A 25,994-nucleotide genomic window follows, 5' to 3' on the forward strand; every position below is an offset into this window, starting at 1 on the left:
CATCAAAATTGCTGCCACATATTCATTGTTATCCAGGGCCTGTCTCCAGTCCTCAAGCAGTCTTAACAGAGTAGTTTGACACCCATGGCCTTTCCTAAAAGCACATAAATAATTGTCAAATATATCATCAAAAAAAGCAGAGAGCTGATCAAATAATACCTTTTCAAAAAGTTTAGATGGAATAGGTAATAAACTTACTGGTCTATAGTTAGATTTGGTCATAGCGTCATTTTTTTTGAAAAGTGGTTTTACTTGTGCTTGTTTTAATTTAGTCGGAAAAACTTGTGATTTAATTGAGATGTTAATTAGATTTGTCAACGGTTCAACTAGTGATGGTTTACCTAGTTTAATAAATTTGGCTGAAATTTTATCTGCCCCTGTGGCCTTTTTAACATTTAGATTATTTATAAGTTTAGATATATTACCTTGTGATGTTTGTTCAAAGCTAAAGGCATCTTGTAAAAAATTTCTATCATTGATTTGAGCAATACTAGGATGATTTTCTACATTGTATTCATAATCTTTCCCTATAGATTCTGCTACATTTGTGAAAAAGCTATTAAAAATTTCAGCAACTTCTGAGTCGTCTGATATAATATTATTATTTTCATTAAGAATAATTTTTGGCTGTTCTAGAGTACATTTATTTGATAAATATGGTTTGATTGTATCCCAGAATTCTGATGATTTGCATCCTCCTATACACCTTTCATTAAAATAATTGTTTATTGACTTTTTCTTTATCTTATTTACATTATTTCTAGCTTTTCTATATTGTTCCCATGTTTTGGAATTTTTACATTTTAAATATTTATTATAATACATTTTTTTGTTATATATTGCTTATAAGCATGCATCGATATATTATTCCAGAAATATCGCAATTTGTTGTCGGCGTAAAGAGAATGCAATATTTAAGACAGTCCCTTTTAAATCAATAATGCGTGTGCACTAAACGAAAAACGAAATAACTGGAATGAACCGGGATCAAATGTTAAGAAGTCTGCAAATCACAAACTGTCAAAGGCAGTTACGCCGACACTGTACCAGGAATACAGCGACTTTCTAGTTTGACTGGTGGAGGGCGACGAGATCTGTTCCCCTCATAGCATTCCTTTTGGTATAAAAAATGTTCTCAAACACACCAATGCATTACATATGTATTGCTTGCGACGGCAAAACTATTAAAACTTTTTTGACACGTTAATGTTATAACGTGCAGATTATATGCTGTGTGCGGATATAATGCAATGTGCTGGTGATTCAATTAAAATTCACAGGACTTTTTTCATCGTTTCTCAAATATTTCTTTTGCAAGTCCTGGTTTTTTGGTGAAAAAATATTTCTTGTAAGTGTTTCATCCACATAAGCAAACTTCACTCGTTTTTCTTTATGTCTTTCATCATTAACATGGGAGATCATCGCTCCTTGATCGCAACCCCTTAATTCTAAAACATCATTAAACTAATTGCAATCTTAGAGATGGAAAATTATATCATAATTATCAAATATAATCAACTATAAAGTCTAAATTTGATCTCATTTAATATCAAATCATGAAAGACTAATATTAATAATGCCAAGGTTAAAAACCAAAATATTACTTTCAGTTCCATTTTGTTCTGATTTTCTAATTTATTTCACAAGACCTCGCCGGAATAATAACACAATTAGAGCATATGCCACAAAATATGCTGTTTGAATTACCAATGAAAAATTACTTGCAGCTTCAATAAGACTGGCACAAGGTGGCTACATACTAAAACATATTTACAGAAATTTAGAAAGACCGGATATCAAAGAACCTCAACCTCCTCCCACACTATTAGTTCATCCTGAACTTTTAATTCTTATAAACAAAGAGATCGCGTGCACTTGAATAATCAATACAATAGAAGAGAGGATTAATGCACCCTTTTCGTGCATTAACATCTGTTGAAGCACGAAAACGCATGTAAAGCCTGCGCCCCAAGGATTTAACTTCTGCAGATATTAATGCACAAAATCATGTATTAAAGTTATTCTTATATAATAGTATACGAGTGATTCGGTGATTCTGCTATTCGAATTTGTTTTCAATATAAAGAAACCGGTTTCGTATTGATTAAGCGCATGTATGATATGTTTTGATAATAAGATAACTGGGGGTTGCTATTTCAATTAGTGGTATTGCATGGTGTCAGAATCACGCATATTAACAAGAACTGTCGGCAGGACTGTTTTCTGCGCTTGATAGTTAAACAAGAGCCAGGATAATGAAGAATTTTATGTTTTAAAAGGGCCATAATTCTGTCAAAATATAATATAAGAATAATGACCAGTGACCTTCTATAATGCACTCAAATAAGTGTTTCAACCACTTTCCTTATTCAATTTTTTGCGAAACCAACTTGCAAGCAAAACGTTAACAAAGTGTGATGCCGACGCCTTGTGAGTATAATATCGCTCTCTATTCTTCAAAATGTCGAGCTTAATAATACGCTCTATGGTTTTATCTATAAAAAACATGTTTCTTCTCTGTGAATACCATGTGACAGCAGTTAAATTACATCGCAGAAAACTGAATAGCTTTTACATCCGGATACTGGGACACTTGGTAAACACAATCATTTTGTGCAATAGATAAACATAATATGGTTAAAATCAATAAGATAATCGTTTTTAACAGTTCCATTTCCAATGCTTATACTCATTTGCAGGAGAACGTTCTTCTTTTAGGGAAATTCTAAAAATATATATGACTTACAAATATAAACATAGCCTCTCTCGGACCTCACATACCACCTTAAACTGCTGACGAAAAAGGTTTGACATAACAATGTATAGAACGAAACAATAAACAATGCTTAACTAAACCTTGAAAACTAAAATAGTAACATAATCTGAGATAAAGAACAAAAAATGTAAAAGAATATAAATGACATCAATGTAGACCACAACGATATAAGGAATCCGGCTTTTAATATTCGGGACAAACTGTTAAACTGAGCCTGTAATTTCATGACAAAATATCCCAGTTCATATTCTTTTTACATAAAGTTATTAGATACAAATATAACAACATATTTGTTTACTTGATTTTTAAGAATCAAAATGAAACTAGTTAACACAATATGACATTCTTATAATAACAGCTCCTACCATGGGCCAAAAAAAGCATTCCATAAGAGACGAAAAGAAACATAATATAAACAATAAGAAACGAGTGCTGTCATTTTGGAATATAATATGTTAATCATATTATTATAAATTTTAGTTTGCAACAGCACAGATAGTCCATGTTTAAATGGTCTTATAGTTCTTACAAATAAATCGCCAAGTAATAAGGTTAAAACCAACATACTTTATAAGAAGGAAATAGAGGAATTTGAGTGGCAAATTTGCTTCTCTAGTATAAAAGAAATTAATGTTTAAGAATATAACAAATAAAGCATGTGGTGGTCCTGTATTTGTAGACATTGTGGTCTTCTATTTCAGATAAGGATTTTAAGTTGTCCTAGCAGAAAATATGCATAACTACATTTAACCGTAGAAACAGAGAACAATATCACTTTTTCATATCAAAATATCAAAGTCTGCTCCCTCGTGTCTATTTTGGACCTTCACGAGGACTAACTTTTAATGTCGCTTTTCACTAAGAACCTCATTTTTAGGTGGGCGAACTTATCAGAAGTTTTCAAAAGAAACACGCAAAAATCAACGTAATTACTTGTGCTGGCCTAAACAGACTCTAAAGAATATATTTTGCATTCACAAATGTGACAGATTAAACGTTTACTTGTGCTGTAATTTTATCGTCAGAAAGTTAAATACCGATATTTTACATATTGTTGTTTGAAAGCGAAAGAAGACTTTAAGTCACAATCTTTCTCATACTAACCAGCACTATTTAACCTTGCTCAGACAGGACAGCGATATTCTGTACAGATATCTTCAAACAAATATGAACAACAATTTTATTTCCCTAAGGCATTCTTCATCTACAAGATAATTTTGTCGGAACGAAAGAAATTGACAGAAGTCACGACCCTTATTGTTCACTGTAATATTTCTATACGATATATACCAACAATTCAAACTATTGTTATTTACTTCCTTATTGTTTTAATTATCCTATGATTGGGTGAAAAAATAAGGAGCTGAAATCGCCAATAAGAAATACTAAATATAATCTGAATTTATATAAATAAGCAAACTTAAGCTTTGGTTCATAAGTTTATATCATCACGTCTTATACTCAGTTGTTACTCTGTCTATTCGATTGACATAGTTTCAAATATTTTTCTTTGGACTAAAATTAATAAACGATAAAATGGCTATAAACACATGCTTCATATTAATATCGCTATTTTGTGTGTTTACGATGGGAAACTGCCGATTCGTTCTATACGACTCGGAAAACGCTGATACAAACTTTGACATTGGAACACAATTTGCCAATATTAAAAAGATGTTGGCCGATTTCTTTTCCAGACTAAATGTCTTAGAACGCCAAAGTAAAGGTAACATAGTTTTTTATTTAAATATTGTATATTGAACGTAATATTTTAACATATAGTTGATAAAAATTTGTATTGTCTCATAAACAATTTCGTATAAAGATAAATGTCACAGGCACTCGGATTTTAGATTCCCGACCTTCACAGCCCTTGAATAAATAAAACTTAAAGTATTATTTATTACAAGAATTAATTTTAATTTGTTACTTATATTAGTATGAGAGTTTCTAACACGCGAACATGTTTGAACAGAATTTCATATCGTTTCAAAAAGTCATTTTTTTGCCAACGCTTCAATGTCCTGAAGATACCAATCTTCAAAATATAAACACAACTGACCTACATGAATTTCAAACATTGATATTATTGCATGTCATTTCTTTTGGATGTAAATCAGTCGAAGTATATATTCTTCTGATAAATAAATATAAGTATCTATCCGATCATACTTTTTTTCCCAAACTTTGCACATTAAATTAAATTTTCTTAACTTTGTCACATGTTTTTTATGAATTCATGACGACTGTAATGTTCCCGCAACTTACTGCGTAAAAAATGCAGGGAAACTAGAATATTTCGTAAAAGACTTTTATGACTGAAAATGTACGTTATTCTCTATATAACTAATATATAACTATTTTATTTCTTTTTACGTTAAAATTTTTACATTTAGTGTTTGAATATCATTTTTTATTGAATTATGTTTCTTTAAAATTTCACGGTGTTCATGTTATATAACTGGATGAAATTCCTCCACATGTGAACAAAATTGCACGTTTTTTTTCGAGAAACATGCTCGGTTCGCAGCATAATATGAAAGCGCAAAACAGTGCCGAAACCCATTCCGGTCGTCTCACATCAAACGGAAGCGAACGTTGTTATCTTTATGAAGTTATGATATTTTAGGGAGTTTTGTAAACGTTGTCAAAATAGCGGAAACAAGTTTTAGGTTCGAAACATGTGACCAGGTCGTAACAACATGCAAACATATTTTGATATCCAGTTTGCAAGATAAAATTAGACTGAGTATCTATGATAAATGTACCCAATTATCTGAAGTTATTGATGACCTTGTCAGATCTTAACAAGAAGTGTCATTAAAAAAATTCTCGGCCGAAGAAAACTAGATAACTTGTATCTTAAATTAAGGAATGAAAGTATGTCATAATGATTTCTTGTAATGTCAAAAATCTTGAAAATAGACTCTTAATATGAATGTGTATTTTAACAAACTTGTCGTGTTAAGGCAAATGAACTCAATTGTTATCACCAAAATCCACCCAATCGGTAGGCAATTATTTTTTTATTAATAATTTTTCAATTTGCAAAAATATATGAAAATTATAAATATTATATCACTTGTACACATCAATAACCATATACATTTGTAATATATTAGACACTTGTTAAACAACATAAGCGTAGGGTATCTGATAAGTACGTATATTATTCTCGTTATTTTGGATAATTTTAAAACTCAGATCTTGTGGAAAATTAACTCAGTAAGTTCTTACGTAAAATAAACTGTTTATAAGAAAATATACTGAGATCTGAGTGTAAATTTTTTTGTGTGAGGAAGTATTGTTAAACGGAGATTAAATGTCTGAACATTTTAAATAGAAAGTTAAATAACTATCCTGTACATTTTATTCCAGAACAATCCTTAATATTTTATCATATAACGACAAGAACTCTTCTTTTAATTTTAGCTTAGAATGTCAAAAACTGTCCTTTACGTTTTATTTAACAATTGCCAATGAGATTCCAAGATTTCATTTTGAATTTTTAAAATGACCACTGAAAACTCTTCTTATATTAAGTTCTTCCCTGTAAATTTTACAAGAAGTCAAGATGGAAACAAGCCGGCATTTGTCCGGAAAAATGCAAATTTTTCATACACCTTAACATTTTATGTGTAATGTTTGACTAGTAAAATACAAAATTATATTCATATCATTTTTTAACGTTGAAAGCAGTTTTTTGCTTAAGGCTTTTATTGGTGAACGGCATGAAAAATTTACTTACATATACATGAATGCCGGAAATATATTATAAATACAAACATCATTTGAATTATTATCAATTTTGTCCATTCTGAGATACTTTTTATTTTTTTGCAGGGAACATGACGTCAGATATGCCAAGAGATGTGAAGTGTTCAGACGGCTGGATCACATTTAAAGATTCGTGTTATTTCTTTGACACTAAAAACCTCGATTATCAATCAGCTGAGGTACCTTGTGCTTCTACAATTTTCTTAGTCTATATATATATATTTCTATTGTTATTTTAAATATGTTGAATGTTCAAATGTCAATCAAAAAAAGTAAAATGATGTATACATAATTGAATTATTATATTTACATACATAATTCTAAAATAAAGTATAAATATTGAGGAATATATGAATACAAACATTAATCAATGAAAGGAAAATAAATTATCATTATTTACTATTTTCCTTTTTAAAACAATTTATGATATGGGTTTTAGAATGGAGGAGCCAAGTTTAAATACATGATTGAATGTTTCTTGCTAGAAATAATTTTACATCGTAAGTTGAATGTCTCTATTTCTCTTGATTGAAATTTCAACTTTGTGTTTCGAAATATTTATCAAACGTTTTATCAGGATAATAGAACTATCATAGAAAGCTTATTTAAAAGTAATCTAGTTTTTGATATAGTTGTACCTTGAATATGTATCATTGTTTATATATTCTGATATTTGTGGTGTTTCAGGAGGAATGTGGCAAATGGGAGGCCCATGTAGTACGTTTAGAGACACAAGAAGAAAATACATTTCTAAAATCAATCATGACCAATCATTTCAAAGGTAGAATTAAGATTTAAATTTTTAATTCTTACTGTGAAAATAATTTTCAAAATGATAGAATGTAAAACGAAACAACATAATTATGCTAATAAAATATTACTATTTGAAATACACGATATAAATTTCAGACAACCGTTATTGGATTGGAATGACAGACATAGAAACAGAAGGATTGTGGAAGATATCAGGTACAAATGAAATTGTACCATTCACAGACTGGAAAGGCACTGAACCCCAAAACAACGGAGGAAATGAAGATTGTGCTATATTAACTTGCGCCCTTGCCTACAGTTGGGCTGATGTGCAATGTTCCTTGAAATATAGGGTGGTTTGTGAGAAAGATAGCAGGAGTATTAAATAGATAGACGAAATGATTTTAGAAAAAAATGTTGATGCTTTTGTTTTATTCACTTTTTAGATTAATGTATTTTTAACATCAACATGCTTAGAGCTTTGAATATTTTTCTTTAAATCGACAATGTATATAAAATTTTTTTTTAATTTAATTTTTATGTTAGACTTATATTTTCGTCTGATTAAAAGAAAACATTGATATTTAAGTAAAATGTTTAATTCAATGTGTGTTTTAAATTTTACAGTAAAATAAATAAGTTAGAAAACTTAATTAAAACGGTTGTCAGTCTTAATCATGAAAATAACAAAAAATAGGTTCATTACCTTTTAAACCTGAAATATAAGTCATTAAACAATGCTTATTGAATAACATAATTTAAATAACACAATGGCTTGTCAGTAATAGTATAATATCACCCCGAGGAAAATACTGTTACCCGAGGCGTTATCCTATCTAGAATATTCATCACATGATTTTTGACCATGGCCATTTACGATGATATCCTTCATCTGCCTATCACAACTGTTATATTTCACGAATAAAATTAAAAAAAAATATCCTTTATTGCATGCTTTAATTGTCTGCTTGTTCCATTTTGACACACACATGTTATTATTCACATGCAATAAATTCCGCTGAAAACTAATGTTTATTTTTTGACTATTCAACCAAAAATAATTTAAGATCCGAAACGAAATTTCTTAGTAACATGGTATACTTGTTTTAACGGTAAAAATAACTGCCAATGGCAAAAATGCAAAGGGTATTAAACTAGGATGACAACTGTGTTTGAAAATATCTTTTCAATTTAGTAGTTCATTTTATTGATTTTTTCGTTACAGAAAGAAATCAACTTCATGCTGTCCATAGATATTTAAACTCTAAAGAACCTACAAAATGGTGATTTTGTGTCTATTTTTGCTTGCCCCAGATTTCATTGATTTTACATTATGACATTCAGAACACCCTTTACACTATTCTTATTAAACCCAAATAGTCTTAACTTTAAACACTTTAGCAGTAGCATTGACCTGTATCCCCAGCAAGCCCACCATAATACAGTTACCATATTGATGGTCAGCATCGAGCTGATTTCTTTCTTTTGTAACACCAAATGTCGACATTGTATGAAGAGCAACGATTGTATTTCCCTAAAAGAAAACAAAAATTATTACAAATCAAAATTTGGAAAATGTAATGTTCCATGAGATACCTACTAATATTATTAGTCATTCCCAGCGGCTCAAAGTAATACACAGATCTGATTCCCAACCTTGTAGTTATAGAAACTGATATAACAGCATTGTCAATTCCTTAAGCTTCAAATCAGTTATGGCTTCCACTCTTAAAAACTAAAGGTATCAAAGGAGTTGTTAAGGAGATTTCATAGCATAAAGATTTCATACGAGTTGTTGGAGGGGGTGGGTATAGTAGGAAATCGATTAACAGCAGAACATAGTGCACATAAACGATTGTCTGCAGTATAACTATGCCCAGACATTGGAAAACTTAAGTTACAGAAAATGCTGCGTAAGAGCTTTTGCAAGTTATGACTGAAGCTCGGGAAAAAGTACACACGTACACAATATGTAGTCAGACGTGAAACGACCTCGTGGACGCTGTGCAAACAAAAGTAATTTAAGTCAATACTCACCATTGCAGTGAAATCTTTTAAATTATATAAAAAAGTAATGATATCTTAAAACGAGAAATTTGTCATAAAGAACAAATCGCAACAATTATTTTAAGTGCGTGCACAATTAGCAGTCTACGACGAAGAGCTCTCAGTTTGACGACAATGGCTCAATCTTTTTCTGATACTTGATAGAAATACTCAGTGCAGCCAGCGTGGATGGTTACTTGCAATTTCCACTACCGTCCATGGACAGGCTTAATGAAATCGAGCTATAACCATTGTCAAATATGCCATTTTTTACGTTTTTGAAGTATTCCTATTTGCTCTCTTTTATTGAATAGTTAAACGGTGTTGTTTCATTTTTTGGCGTTCTTCCGAGAAAATTTAGTGTTGTAATTTCAATACTGCATAAGCTGGTGCTAAGGTCATGAGAGAGATGTAGCTCATTGCATTATCTCACATTGATAGAGACAATCAAACCGGATCTGTAGTTAAGGCCAACTGTTCCTTTGTTTCTATTGCACTCAAATGGCCTTCCTTTTTCCGGATTTTTATACTTAAACAGCCGATATCAAGTGTTGTGTGGCAGCCTTCGGGTCGTTGCTTCCAATACTTTAAGTGTTGAGCATTAAACACTGCTAAAGCCGTTAAAAATAGTTGTTATCCTTGATTGATTCGTTTTTGTTTTGTTTTACTTTTTGCCCGTAAAAAGTAGAGACCATGTATGCGATCCTAATATAAATGGGCAGCACTTCAGTATTCAAAATCAAAATATACAAAATCAAAACAATTTGATGTTAAAACAATTATTTTAGATACATTTACACCTATCTTTTTGAAAATGTCCTTATTCGCCTTATTCAATTTTATATGAAATATCAACAAGGTAGAGCGACATTCAATAAACAAATCCCTCAACACAGGATCACTGGCTAACCAAACAGATAATACAAACCTACAAGGCAATATTTAAAAGATCGATAAAAGGACAAGGATGCACGGGAAAGGGACCAGTTGACAGGATAATGGTAAGGTTAAATTGGAAAAAAGTCTATAAGTAAAGAGGAGATACTTAGCATAGACACAAAGCAAGAAATATAATAACAATTAACAAGATAAACATCTGAGGAACACATATCTCTACCGTATCTCAAACATTATACATATTTTCTATTCGTTTTCAAGGTCACACATCTCGAGCGACTTCTCTACCATAAATAAAAATTTTAGCACTTAGGAGCATACGCCATTGAATAAATGTTACTATGAAATCCCCAAAGAACGTCCAAAACAACGAAATTGAAAATGTTGCAGGTTCGGTTTGATCAATCATCAACGTTAAAGAAACGTAAAATACAAGCTAGATAAATAGATGCAATAAGAAATATACTCGAAATACGAACAAAATATTAATATTGATTCCATTAAGTTGGCACAAAAATCGACATTAAACATTCAGTTCGACATTTGATTTATCAATGCTGACTAGACATAGAGCACAACATTCAGCTCATCGTTCATTATCTTTCTTTTTGATCGTTGAATTTGAATGTGAAGCTGGTTAAACATTTGATTTTTTGTCTCTTTTTTAATGTAATGGTGGGATGAGAATCTAGCTAGATATTTCAGCACAGCAAAACATTTGGCTCGACATTCTTTTTTTGTTTCCCATTGTGAATTTTGAGCTGGGATGTAAAGCTCGCTAGACGTTCAGCAAACATTCAGCTCAGCTCGACATTCGATTTTTTGTCTCTGTTTAAATTTTAAGCTGGCTAGATATTCAGCACAACATTCAGCTCGGCATTCGTTTCTTTCTTGCAATGTCAAGACTGGACATTCAGCCTACATCCAGTTCGATATTCTTAGAATGACAAGCTGTGATTCGAAGCTGTCTAAACATTTAGCACAACAAAAAGCTCATTTTTTGTGTTTCGTTTTTGAAAGTTGAGCTTGAAATGAGAAGCAGATTTGACATTCAGAAAACATTCAGATCACTATTTGATTGTTGTGCTGAATGTATAGCTCGCTTAACATCCACGCTCGACATTCAAAACAGAGACAAAACGAAGGACGAACTGGATGTTGTGCTGGATGGATGTCTAATCAGCTACACAACTCAGCTCGCCATACATAAGGTAACAAAAGAAAACGAATACCGAGATGAATGTTGTGCTGAATGATAAGACAGACTCACATCCTAGGCCGACATTCAAATAGGAGACAAAACGAAAACCAAACCAAACAAAACAAAACAAAACAACCCCCCCAAACATCCAATACAACAAATGTCGAGCTGAATGTTGCGATGAATATCCAGCTTCATACACCAGTTTCATGTGAAAAAAGGGGACACAAACCAATGTCGAAGTGAACGTATGCTGAATATCTAGTCAACTTCACTTCACTCAGCTCGAATGTCAAAGAGAGACAAAAATTGTAAGCTGAATGTTTGCTGAATGTCTAGCCAGCTTCACATCCAAGGTCGACATAACAAACAGAGACAAAACGAAGGACGTGTTGGATGTTGTGCTTAATTTTAAGTCAGCTTCACAACCCAGCTTGACATTCAAAAACGAAACGAAAAACGAACGTCGAGCTGAATGTTGTGCTGAGTGTTTAGCCAGCTTCTCATCCCCCAGTCGACATTTGAAAAGATTCAAAAATCAAATGCCGAGATGAATGTTTATCCCTTAATGACTGGCCAGCTTCACACCCCTTCTCAACGTACAAAAAAGAAACAAAAAATCGAATGTCGACCTCCATGTTGTCCTGAATGTCTATACAGTTTCACAACCAAGCTAGATTCACATCCAGCTCGACATTGAAACAGGAGACATAAAAGAAAGTAAAACTGAATGTTTCACCGAAATTGGAGACAAAAAACGAAGGACGAGCTGAATGGTGCGCTGAATCTTTAGCCAGCTTCACACCCAGCTCGATATCAAAAAAGAAGACAAAAACCAATGTCGAGGTGAATGTTTGCTGAATATCAAGTCAGCTTCACTTCCCAGCTCGAATTGTAAAAAGAGACAAAAATCGAATGTCGTGCTGAATGTCTAGCCAGATTCACATCCAAGCGCAATGTTAAAGTAAGAGACATACCGAATGTTGAGCTGATGTTATGCTGGATGTCTAGCCAGCTTCACATCCCAAGCCCACATTCCAACAGAGGCAAAACGAAGGACGAGCTAGATGTTGTTCATAGTAATAACTCAGCTTCACGACCCAGCTCGACATTAAAAAAAACAAAAACAAAAAACAAAACAAAAAAAAAAAAAAAAAAAAAAACGAAAAACGAATTTTGAGAAGAATGTTGCGCTGAATATCTAGACAGCTTTTTATCCTTACTCGACATTAAAAAGATACAAAAATTGAATGTCGAGATGAATGTTTTCCTGAATGTCTGGCCAGCCTCACACCTCAGCTCAACTTTCAAAAAATCAAATGCCGAGCTGAATGTTGTGCTGAATGTCTAAACACCTTGACAACTAAGCTAGATTCACATCTCATCTCGACATTGAAAAAGACCAAACGAAAGAAAAAATAAGACGGTAGAACTGAATGTTTCACTGAAAAAGGAGACAACCCCCCCCCCCCAAAAAAAAATAAAAACCCAAAAAAAAAACAAAACAAACAACAAAAGCAAACAAAAGTAGAACTGAATGTTTTGCTGAATGTCTTGCCAGCTGCACATCACAACTCCACATCCAAAAGAGTAAGAAAAATGTCAGGCTGAATGTTTGTTGAATGTATAGCCAGCTACAATACCAAGCCAGCTCGACAATTAAAAAAAAAACTAAAAAAAAAACCGAATGTCAAGCTGAATGTTTGCTGAATGTCTAGCCAGCTTCACATGTTTGTTGCAAGTCTATCTAGCTTCTCATCCCAGCTTGACATTTGAAAAAGGAGATTAAAATGAATGTAAAATAAACGTTGTGCTGAAAGTCTAGCCAGCTTTAAGTCACAGATAGATATTAAAGAAAGAAGACAAAAAAGATTATAAAGCTGAACGTTTGCTGAATGTCTAGCCTGCTTCACGACCCAGCCACAGGGGCTAATGTCATCTTTTTATGTTCTTACTATACATATAATATAACAAGGGATACAACTCAAAATTGCAAGTAAATAGAACGCAGTATACGACAGTTTCATCATTTTTCTTTTCAATGTTGGATTTTCATGAAAGAATTTATTATTTAAAAAAATACAAGGACAATCTTTTATATAAAACTACCATTTTTTTTTATTAAACACACGTTCGTAAAATTTCGATTTGCAAAATTACACAAATAAAACGAGATATTGTTTCAACGTATGCTCATATGAGGAAGTTTAACCATGTAAACCGATTCATATCAATCACCCACCACGAACAAAGATGCAATCATTAACTTATGGTACAAACTATTCCAATAAATTTGGTTTGTATTTATTTTCTATCCTTGGCTTCCATTTTGAATGTTGTCCGTATGTTCCAAACCCAATTTCTATGAGTGACTGTGAGTTTAATTGGTTTATGAATAGTAATAATAAGGATAACAATAGCATATTGCCGCAAAGAATAGCGGTTATTCATCAATGCATGAAAAAACTCGCAACATAAACGCACCTGTACAATAGGCGACAGTTGGTAAGCCAAAGTAAATATTGAAATATTAGTTAGTTCTTGCAATGGTACACGTCTTATAAACAGTTTTTAGAGAACTTGGGTAATGAGCAGTCCATATTTTATCTTTTTCAATAACGTTGGAAGAAAAGAGGATATTTCAGATAGTTTACATGCGTAAATGCATTTTACGAACGCATGCTGATAATTCGAGGCTACAACTTGTATCCCTTGTTTATGTTATATAATGAGTTTAAATAAAATAATGACAGATTTCCCTGGGGTCTCAGCTCGACATTTAAAATTTGGGACAAAAACGTATGTCGAGCTGAAAGATTTGCTGATACGGCCTGACACTGCTTATGGAGACTCTTTTTCATTTATTTCTATACATGAATAATTATATTTCTTTTCACGCATGTTTGAAAATAGTTCTATAGTTTCAAGGTAAATGGTTTGTTTTTGTTGTTGTTGTTTTTCTTTTTAGGAAAAATATGGTCCTACTTTTTCATTTTTATAAATATATTTGTTTGTTTTCGTTCAGGTGAAGCATGGTTCCTACTTGTTCATATTTTAAAGGGGTTTTTAGTTGTAAAACATAACTTGATTATCTTTCTTTTTTCTGTTTTTGTTGAGTTTCTTAAAGAAAAGTAAAATAAAAAATCTATCTTAAAAGTCCGATACGAACTTTCAGGGTCCGGTATACTTATTTTTTTTATTTTGGCAACTTCATTAACATTTTAGCATGATGCATAAACTAATGGTCACAAAAATTACTGGATTCAAAATTAATACGTCACCATTTTGCAACTTAAATACTATCTTAGGATATGACTGGTAACATGTTCGTGGACCGTACCTTAGTGTTGGAAAGGGCGGACTGAACCCTATTAAACCACACATACATACCCACACGCACGCACGTAACCTCACACACGCACAATAAAGTATTTTGTTTCGTCGGATAATCTTTATGAATTAGGAAGTTACTTAAAAGGTTATCTTCAATCTTTAAACGATGATCAGTGATAATAAAGCATTCATTTTCAGATGTTTGTGTGTCTATACTGGACGCAAACAACAATCATAATTCTAAATTTAGAATATTCTTTCGTTTATCATAATATATGCGGAAGATAATCACAAAACTTTTTTTTTCTGCTGGTGATGGTTTTAAAGGTACCCGACCTAACCATTTCCTCGGTACCTTATTATGAATGAATGATGCTTTACTCAACACTAAAATTTCAGAATATCTATTTCTTTTCCCTCGTTTTTCTTCATTATTTCGACTCACAACATATATCAAAGATGAAAATACATGTATTAGATTGATTTATCTCCATACCAATCAAATACTTCTTATTATAGAATATTCCTGTGTTTGTATACATGTATTACTATTAATTTAATTTGTTATAAAATACAATACTACTGAAAATGCATTGAAGTGTTTCTTTTATTTTTAATGGCTATAACATTTATTGTTGCGAATGTAAACTATACATGCTGTTATTTTTTCTATTCAAGTAAATGTTACGTTAAATTTTTTTTTTAAAAAAAAAACTTTAGAAAAAAAAATTTTTTTTTAAAAAAAAAAACCCCTTTTTTTAAAAAAACCCTTTTTTTTAAAAAAATTTTTTTTTTTAAAAATTTAAAGGGGTTTTTTTTTTTTTTTTTTTTTAAAATTTTTCAAGTATTTTTAAAAAAAAAAAAAATGTTACTTAAAATTTTTTTTTTAAAAAAAAAAAAAAAAAATTTAAATTTTGGGGTTTTAAAAAAATTTTTATGGTTTTTTTAAATTTTTTTTGTTTTAAAAAAATTTTTTTTAAAAAAAAATTGGGTTTTTTTTTTTTTTTTTTTTTCCCTTTCCCCCTCCTTTAAAGGGGGGTTAAACATTTTTACGAAAAAAATTATCTTTTTGAAACTATAAAATGTCACAATTTGTGTGATTTTAGAGAGAACGAGAAAATGCCCAGATGCATGGATTCAACATAACGATTCCTGCTTCTTTTTTGATTCCATTCCTGTCAATTTCACTACGGCAGAGGTAGTCATTTTTTCATATTTATTTACTTTGTTAACGAATAACAGTATTATTATTTTGCACATGGTAAAACAGTTTTTTTATCTGTACAGATATGAGCGAATGAGTATATATACAACTGTATATACATGTAACATGAATATTCAATGTATAAACTTGTTTTAAATTAGAATAAATCATTTTCTTAATAACTTTTTTACAGAATTTCTGTAAAAGACATAACGCTCATCTGGTACATTTAGAAACAAGAGAAAAGAATGCATATTTGCAAAGTCTAATGCCAGAGGTTTATAAAGATAAGGAAGGTAAAAATGCTTGAAGAGTCACAATAATGCTGTTTTTTCCGACTTCTTATCTAAAAGAGAATCGTTTTGAGCATTAATTATTCTTCGTTATTACTTGTTCTTCACCATGAAACGGAAGAAACAAACCTTTAAACGTAAAAATTGTTATTTACACGCAGCAATAAAGTAATATATTTTCATCAGAAATACGTATGTCCTTTCTACCACCTTAAAGGGTTTGGCCGCTTTAATATGCATAAAAGATGCAAAAACATTTATGAAAAGAAGATATTGCACGACATGTTTAATGTTTATGTAAAATAATATCCAGCAAAACACTTGCTGTTGTTTTCTACGGTTACTTTTATCCAGATCGTAAATATTAGTAATTATTTAATATATCAATTCAATGTTGAATTAAACATTCTAAAATTCTTATATATTTGTACAATAGGGTAGTGTATCTGAAAACTACATTTGATATGCTTTAATATTCAGGCAACTCATTGTCTTCCCTTTTCCTTTCAGTTTCATTAAGTTTTTAAACAGTCGCATTCGTTTTGCATGGCCAATAATGTTTTAAACAGCACTTTCATGATTGTTCCTAAATACTTAACAGAATTATGATTTGTAAGCAAATTTGTTAATATTCATACATTTTAGATTATTTGGTTTGGATTGGCATGACTGATGCAGTGAAGGAAGGAGTATGGAAAATGACAGGGACAGACAAAATTGTTGCCTTCTTCGACTGGTATACTGGAGAACCTCAGAACGAGTCGAATGACCCGACCGGTCAAGACTGTGCCGCCTTTTATTCTCGCGGAAACTTCAAATGGGCTGACATAAATTGCAGCTCGAGGACCGCTTTTGTAGCATGTGAAAAGTCTAAACAAAATTGAGACCATTTAATGACCTTTTTATATTTCTTACATTAAGCCATTAATATCGCTTACTGCTTAAGGCAGATATAACATACATATAATATTTCATGTATTTACTATCATATAATCTTAAGTTACAAATGTTTCGAGTATATCTGAAGCTTTTTTTTATTTCCATGTACATGTATTACATTGACTTTTGATAGTTAATGGTCGACGCAGTTACTACATTGGTGGATATTAAACGTAGGTTTAATACGCTCTTTGGATTTTGGCTTTAAGCAATCCATATGAAAACATTTTTTTATTGATAGTTCATTAGTCAGAATATAAATATTGAATTATCCTCGTAGTAAACATCACATTTCATGATGAGGCAATTCAATGTCAAATTATGACATAGTTTTCAAATGTTTTGCCAAAATAGTTAGAACATCCTATCGTTCGTGAAATGGAAAATAAAGGTATCTACAACATTTTGCTTATTTTCTTTACCCCTATTTTCTTCAATATCGCAGAAAAACAGGTTCTTCAGTATCAACGCTTATCTTTTTAAGAGAGGGAATACATTATCCAAAACAATTTATACCTACTCTCTTACACGATAAACAAAATTAAACAAATAAAAAATAAAACAACATGTTTTTTACACATGTTTCACAGACACTTCCATGTGTTTGTTGTAAGTAACAATATAACATACTTTAATCATAGAAAATAAAATATATAGACATGAAAATAACCGCAAGGCTTAGAAAAAAACACTTTTACTTTTAAAACATAAAAAAACAAGAATAAAGATCAGCAAGGCAAAGGCAACGTTCACAGGACGCGGCCCCGACACACTCAAAAAAACCTGGAGCGGGCATAAGGGTGAAAGGAGTTGGACATGTCATGCGAAATAATATCAACTAAAACGGGCCCATAAGGGAATGAAAGGGATACGGGTTGTAAGGGTGAAACAAGTAACAATACAGACATGAAAAACACGTGAAGGAACACAGAGGGGTACCGCTTTGGAACGGTCAGTGATAGTTAAACCACTGGGGAGTTTTAACCAGTTTAAGGCGCGCCAAACCTCACTCTTAGCCCCAATATGTTCCTGAATGACATGAAAGTGTAAATAAAATTAATCCCCGCCAAGTGAAATTCTAACAATGGTCATGGTTACATTAGACGAAATAAATAAAACACATTATAAATAAAATTTTGTAAATATGTAGAAAAAGGTACAGTCTAATGACCATTACCAAAGTACTCGATGCCTTAAAGGAAGGCAGGGCAACAAGAAAATCACCTACAAGGGCCCGACGAAGCAAGACAGAAGACGAACATTAAAACAATTCAGTCCCAAAGGGCTTTAAGAATTGTCAATCATAGAGTCTCCCACTTAGTCAGTCAGATGTAATTAAAATAGGAAAGGGTAGCGTCCAACTGTAAAAGGGTTGAACACCAAGCATGCGGTATGCCTTAAAATAATTGGGTCATAACCTCTTTTAATAAACCGTTTGATAATTTTAGTGAAGACGGCAGAAACATTTCTATGACCCATGATCCTACGAAGTTTGTAAACCACATCTCCATAGAAGTCAGGTTTGCTAATACCAAGTCGTAAAAGAATATTTAAATTACAATTACATTTTAAAAATAAGTCTGAATTACGATGGTAAAACTTTGTAAAATATTTACGCAATTTATGATAGCGATACCCTTGTTTAAGAAGTTTGTTAGTAATAAATAAATTGCGTTCATTAAAATCATCAACACGACTGCACGCCCTAGCAAATCTAATTAATTGAGAAATATGCACCCTTAATAAGAACTTTGTTACTTCCATCTAGGAGTTTCATACACTTAATAAGAAGTTTCATACTCCTAAGTAACTCCTAGTTACAACTAATTAGGAATTGTTACTCATGATAAACATAATACGTTTGAAAAGCCTAATTTATAAAACAAAATCCTAATAAGGACTTTGTAGGTCCAAATGTTGAGCTAAAAAGACTGAATATAAAATAAATCTAATTTGAACTTTGTAACTTGTAATTAGGTTTTTATACAAAGAACAAATCAGAATTATTCTTCTCCAAATAAGTTTTATAAACTTATAACTTGGACTGGAAAGTCCTAATGAGTTTTTAGAATTTAAAACGTCACACCAAAACATAAAGGTTATATAGTGATTTTCCAGCTTTATTGGTTGCAAGAGAACCTTTGTAGAACCACCGACGTTCCGCAAGCTAGCTTGATAGCTTTCTCAAATGAAATAATCTTAGCGAGATTCGAATCAACAGCGGTGAGGGGCAAGTACACGGAGACTCATCTGGTTATGAATTTGCATAAGTACGCAAAACAATAGACTTCAAAGATGAGTATCATATTCACCTAATATGTAGCGTAGTTGCATACTATATTCAATGGCTTTTATGCTCCCAGAAGGGTGGGCATAAAGTCGCCCCATTGCCCGTTCGTCCGTCTGTCCGTCCGTCCGACCGCTATTCTTGGCTGGGACATAACTTTGAAACAACAAGAGGTATCAACATGAAACTTTGTAGGTAGATATATCTTATTGATTAGAGGTGCAGTGCAAAAGAACCATAACTCTGTCTAGCCTAATTTTGGAATTATTGCCCTTTGTTTATTTTTACACTTTGAACTTTGACCGAGACATAACCATAAAACCATAAGAGGAATGAACATGCAACTTTGTAGGTAGATTGATCTCATTAAAAAGAAGTGCAGTGCAAAATAACCTTAGCTCTGCCTTGCTTAATTTTTTAGTTATTGCCCTTTGTTTATTTTTACACTTTGAACTTTGTCTGTGACATAACTCTGACACAACAAGAGGTATACTTTCCTGTGTCCAAAACCTATTCGGGGAGCCTCACCCGGTTCAACCTGTTCTTGTTTACATTTGAATTGCGAGCAATTGGTCATTTAAAGTGATGAGATCTATGGTGGAAAAAAATGAAATACCATTAAAATCATGTTGATAGTATTAAGCATCGTGTGTAATAACAAACCATGAAAAAGTTATTTATGGATGTTTTTTTTGTTGAAAATAAAATGTTCTGGAACAATAAATTAATTTAGTAATTCATCATATAAATGGCATATTGAATCATGTAGAACTCGATAAACATTTTTTTCAAGGAACATCGAAATGATACGTTTTTATTGTTTTTATCAATATCTAAAATATTTCTTGAAATGTGCTCTGACCGATCAACTTTAAAAACATTTTTCGTCTTGATTCGGCAGATTCCTTCATGTCTTAAGAGTAACTAAATATATTAAAACATTTAAACGATGTAATTTAGAGGTTAATACTTGGTTGCTGCTCGCCATTATGCGATAATGTCCCGAAGATGTACATAAAGGCCTGATGACCGCAGGCCCAAAAGACACAATGGCTTAAAGGACCATTATTGCTTAGCAGTTACCAAGTATTAACGTCTTTTATACCTATCCTGGCGTTCAGACATCGCCGCTAATATTGGATTTTGGTCTTGGTTGATATTTCCAAACAACCGTTTTTATAGAGCCATATACATGTATCCTGTCAAACATCTTTATAACTAATAATATACACGGCAGCTGTCAGTTTATTAAGAAATCATATTTTTTCCCTGAAACGGCAGTTTGCTGTGTTATAAATTCGCCATAAAGACTCCCGAAATTTTATATGGCCATACATTAACTATTGTTAGCAATATAACCCCCGCCTAGCAGTTCGGGTTATATAAACAAACAACCGTTTGTATAGGGCCATACAACCTGTCAAAAACCTTTATAACTAATAGTATCATATTTTGGAGAGCTTTATTTTGAAAAGGTTTCAGAATTAAATCGTATACCAATACATGCACAGTGTGTAAACTGGAGTGTAGGTACATGCATTAACTACTCGCACTGTAGTTAACAGACTTTTCTTTTCCTGGGGTTTACTCATTGTAACGACAGAGAAAGGGATCAAGATAGAAAAGTCATATTCAGATGCTGGCTCGTTGGTTACCTTTTTTCTGGGGTTTCATATTGTGACGACAGGGAATGCGTTTTTATTTTTGCGTATGATACAAAAATAGAACATCAAAACACTCGACAATCTGTTTCATACGCGGGACTACGCCCCCATCCCTGTATAAATCAGATATCCTCGTTCTTCGATGATCTTACTATTAACTTATATTCTAGTATATCTTTTTTTATTTGCCAAACTTCTGTCGGACTAGTAAAGCATTATTTTAACAATTTAACTTAGTTATATCGGATGAAATTTGAAAGAGTTATGTTTGAAAAAATGTTAAAAACACTTTTTTCTAATATTGACATACTGCGCATTTTAAAAATATTATTTTTGAATGACCTAAATGACGTTACTAAATTTTAGGTGTGGTTGTTACACTTAAACAATACATCTTTTTAAAGAGATATTTTCCTTGATTATATCTCATGTTTAGGAATCTTGAAAAACAACAACAACAAAAAAAAAAAAAAAAAAAAAAAAAAAAAAAAAAACACCGTGTTTAACATTTTGATTACAGTAAAGACATTTGGCTATGACATGTTTTTCAACTAGTCTAATAAAAGAGTTTTCTAATGTGTAGAGTTATATACTAGTATATCATAAAAAGTGCCTTCAAGAGGTTGTCCATGGGATACCTGTCGGAACGGACGCCTTTTTTAAAATAACAGTCCAAGCGTGGGGGAGGGGGTCAGGTAAAGTGTCGTCAAAAAGTTGTAAAAAAGGTACTCATAAATGGGTTGGGATGATGAAGGGGGTGCACATTATACATTTTTGGGGTATGGTATTTAATACCAGATCAGTGGGAGGGATGAGAATACTTGTCCATTGGGAGAATTTTGGCCTATAATGATGATAATAATGATTATTCGGGGAAATATGTTGACAATTGCTATGATTCTGATCATGTAATCCTGCTGATGCTTCTCATAATTCTTAATAATTGTAAAATGATAGCTTTTAATAAAGATAAGCGAGTAAACTGATTGTAATGATGATGATGATGATGATAATGATGATAATGATAATGTTCATGATGCTGTTGATAAATAAATGCTGCCATTCTTCAAAATAATGATCATGCTGTTATGCCTCATAATAATGATGATCATCTTAGAATTTGAAGATATGTTGACGATGATGATGACGACACATTCATCTTGATGATGATGATGAAGTTGATGAAAGTTCTGATACAGTTGATTCTTATAATGATGATTGTCCTATTAATAATTGAAAAATATAAATGAAAAAGTCATGTTGCTTATAAGCGGATATATGTTCATTGCATTGATGAGGGTGATGATGCTAATGATGATTACAGTAAGGATTGTGAGGGCAAAAAGAAGCATTTTGATTGCTATGCTGTCGGTAATGATGATATGATAAAATTAAAATGTTGTTTTTTTTAAAGGTACAATCAATTTACTGTTGGAAAGTAAAATGAACTGAAAACAAATTCTAAAATGATTGCTTAACTATTGTATAGTTCAGCTGCATTTCTTAAGGTATATATGTTGTGAAGCTTTTAATAAAATCTATAAATGGGATCTTGGGCGGGCAAATCTCCATTTTACAAATAAAACTACGCTAGGTGAATATATGTGTTTTTCAAAAAATTTTAAGCGTTTTGGGTTTAATTTTTACACGCATTTTAAATTTTGGGAACCCATTCATATTGAAATTATCTCTGAAAATAACAAAATAAAAAAAAAAGGTATTTTTTGAAAGATCATTTCGTAAATTTTTTTAATTTTAAAAGGTATAAAAAAATTTAATTGGGGAAAAAAATTAAACCCGGAAAATGGTTTTTTGGTTAAAAAGAAATTTTTCTTTTATAAAATTTTCCCCAATAGGGGTTATAATCTTCAATTATTTTTTTAAAATTTTGGGTCAGAACAAAAAACGAAAAATTAGGAGAGAAATTTATCTTCTGAAATTTCATTTCCCAATTTTACCAAATTTAAAAAAATTTCATTCTTTTTTTCCCTTCTTTCACTATTTAGGGGAAGATGTGAAAAGGGGCCGGGTTTTTAGCTCAGTCGAGGGGGAAGAAAAAATAGTTTTCCGATTTTTCCCGGGGTTTAGAGACCCTGTAAGGCTGCAGATTTTTCTCACCCTTTGACATGAAACTTATGTTCAAAGTGAGCATCACTGAAGGAAGCAGTCAATCATATATATGTTCAGAGTGATATGTTTTAGCATAAAGTTTATAAAACCAGTTAAAATCTAGATTGGTTTGTTAATATGTACAAGGATGCAGCTGTTTAACTGTGGCTGAATGATTCAAATTTACCGAAACATTCGTGACGGTTTAAACAAGAAAAAATCAAAATAACGAATGGAGAAATTTATAATTATAATAAATCATGCATATTTATGGTAAATTCTGTTCAAATTATTTTTGAAATTCTAGTGTAATTATGTTTCTTCTTAAGTCTATTAATTTCAATGACTTTGATTAGATAAAAATGTGAGTTTTCTGTCTTTCTTAAATCCAAAATAATTGCTCTCTTAAGATTTATACGAATTTTCAAAGAGTTTTGTTTGTAAACAAAGTCACAGGGAAGTTTAAAAAACATGAATAGACCGTGGACATGTTTTTTGTTTAATCAAAATAAACATTTACGTGTTTCGAATTTTTTCAAGCCTTGAAAATGTGTCAAAACCTTTTTGTGTTGCCGCTACATTCTTTAAATGCTGGTCAAAAATAGTATGTTTCAATATTAATGCGAAAATAATGTGATATCCAATTATTACTTAAAAAATCAATAATTAACTCACATGGTTCGTGTGTACAATTTATTAAGGACAGTTTGATTAGGATGTAAACAATAAGCCAATGACTATATTCCCATATGGATGGCTACTTGTATCTTAAAGTAATATCTCTAATAACTACTAACAAGTTCTTTTCATTGTCATTTCCTTCTTATGTCTTACTTAAATATTACAGCTATTCATAGTTTTTTTTAGCTTTTATAAGTTCCAATTTAGTTTTACATAATATTTCATCAAAATCTATATAATCCCAATAATATGTATTGCAATAAGGTTTACAATTATCGCAATATATCGTAATTCGGTTTCACGGCGCCCCTTCTATTTGTTAAGCTTATACATCAGTCGTACAAATGCATTTAAATCATGGTTACTATGTAGTTAGAACAATGCATAATTTCTACTCTTATGCATGTTAACAAATACTAGTAGTCCAAAACTGTTTATGTATAACATTAAGTACATGTAATTTGAAAAGATAATAGTGTTAATATAGTATTTAAGGGGAATGGAACGTATTTATTAATACTACTCATGTTTTTGAATTAATTTGAAATTTTAAGTACATGTTGCAAGTAAACTTAACGAGTTTTAGGAAAGGATGTTTTTGTCATTCTTTTGTAATGCTGTAAAAAACTTACTAACTTGACTTCTTACAAATATTCATCCTTTTTTTCTCTTCCTTGATATTTCAAGGTTTTTATCACAACAAACAAAAGGTCAACATGTCGTATAATCTTTGATTATCTCGTTAGTTAGGAATAACAAAAACAGTTTTAAAGTTGCGTATATCTAGTTGATCTATTTTGACCTGCCATATCTGTTTAACAAATACAAAGATTGGCGAAACCATATTTTTTTTAAAAGTTTTAGATACAATATAAAGGTAGCATATTTTCTTTAACCTCGGCTTTTTCCTTTTTTAAAATAGCATGTCGACATGATAGTCGACATGATGAGACAGATGAGTGTCTAACTAAAACTTTAAAAGTCACCAGGAAGTTTTGCAAATTGTCAAAAATATGTTCGTGAAATATGATGTCGTGCACAAATGTACTGTTCTATGAGAACCCCCCCCAGTTTTACAAGGTCTTGCTGAGATAAAAAAAACTAGAAACTAAGTTTTTCTTGTATCACTATATAAAATAATTATTTTCTAACGATTCACTGATGGCATTTGCTTTTTTATTTCAGAATTTATAGTGTTCATAAAAAGCTAAAATTTCCCCACATGTATCGTTTGGAACTGTACAATTAATTTGTTACACATCTTATCTGTTTGCTGTTTGAGAACACAACTTTAAACAGATTTTAAAATTTTCAGAAGAATAAGAATATCTGTTACATGCTGCTATTCAGATCGGGACATCTATAGGCGGGTTTCTGATGGTCGGATATTCCGATGCGAACATATTGCACCAGTAACTATTTTCTTACACAGCGTTTGAAATTAAAATTTCATTCAGAACGGCAAAATAAGTCATCCTAAGCATGTTATGATGTAGCACAAGACTCCTCTGGCAACCCCATACTACATGAAATTTCTGGAATGGGTAAAAACTAACGAGACAGCAGTCAATTTGCAAAAAAAAATGGTTGAGATAATTGGCCAACTTTAGCTCTTTGATAACAAAAAAAATTGCCCTAAATAACAAGCTTTTGAGAGGTAAAAGTAGGAGCATTTCCGAAGCATATTGACCCTTTAAGTAGTTTTGCAGAAATATAGCATCAAAATCAAGAATTCTAATAAAATATGTAAATTTTCAACCTTAAGTTTAATACATGCAGTTGCTTGTATAATAATCGTTAATAATTGCCAAAATTTGGCTAAAAGCAAGATGGCTGGGAAATAACTAGTGTTTTTTAAGACCCACGCGGGGGGTAAAGCTTAACTTCATTTTTGTCTCTAGTTACTTAGAATCTTATCTTGCAAGGCAAATATATTTTCCTGATGATGTCCGAAACTGACGTGCGAAAATTAAGGTAAGCACTCATAAAAGGCTAAAACAGACACACAATATTTTTATTCTCATAAGCAATAAA

General features: G+C 31.5%; 2 protein-coding genes across 2 annotated transcripts; both read left to right on the forward strand.

Moving 5' to 3' along the window:
* Window positions 1–4,164: 4,164 nt before the first annotated feature.
* Window positions 4,165–7,817, forward strand: LOC132752229 (perlucin-like protein). The gene is made up of 4 exons (XM_060742543.1): window positions 4,165–4,502; window positions 6,620–6,732; window positions 7,241–7,334; window positions 7,463–7,817. The coding sequence occupies exons 1-4, from the start codon at window positions 4,313–4,315 to the stop codon at window positions 7,693–7,695; spliced, it is 630 nt and encodes a 209-aa protein (XP_060598526.1). The 5' UTR covers window positions 4,165–4,312; the 3' UTR covers window positions 7,696–7,817.
* Window positions 7,818–15,893: 8,076 nt separating this feature from the next.
* LOC132752231 (perlucin-like protein) lies at window positions 15,894–17,614 on the forward strand. The gene is made up of 3 exons (XM_060742546.1): window positions 15,894–15,981; window positions 16,181–16,283; window positions 16,926–17,614. Exons 2-3 carry the CDS (start codon window positions 16,256–16,258, stop codon window positions 17,162–17,164), a joined length of 267 nt encoding a protein of 88 aa, XP_060598529.1. The 5' UTR covers window positions 15,894–15,981; window positions 16,181–16,255; the 3' UTR covers window positions 17,165–17,614.
* Window positions 17,615–25,994: the final 8,380 nt, after the last annotated feature.

The sequence above is a fragment of the Ruditapes philippinarum genome, unplaced genomic scaffold, assembly GCF_026571515.1.
Source record: "Ruditapes philippinarum isolate M1 unplaced genomic scaffold, ASM2657151v2 ctg629_1_1_1_1, whole genome shotgun sequence".
NCBI lineage: Eukaryota > Metazoa > Mollusca > Bivalvia > Venerida > Veneridae > Ruditapes > Ruditapes philippinarum.

Bases quoted from the DNA above. Each gene is read 5' to 3' on its own strand.
- LOC132752231 (XM_060742546.1), top strand. From the start codon at position 16,256: ATGCCAGAGGTTTATAAAGATAAGGAAG. The intron at 16,284-16,925 runs GTAAAAATGCTT...CATACATTTTAG, and splicing joins GGTTTATAAAGATAAGGAAG to ATTATTTGGTTTGGATTGGC.
- LOC132752229 (XM_060742543.1), top strand. From the start codon at position 4,313: ATGGCTATAAACACATGCTTCATATTAATATCGCTATTTTGTGTGTTT. The intron at 4,503-6,619 runs GTAACATAGTTT...ATTTTTTTGCAG, and splicing joins CTTAGAACGCCAAAGTAAAG to GGAACATGACGTCAGATATG. The intron at 6,733-7,240 runs GTACCTTGTGCT...GTGGTGTTTCAG, and splicing joins TCGATTATCAATCAGCTGAG to GAGGAATGTGGCAAATGGGA.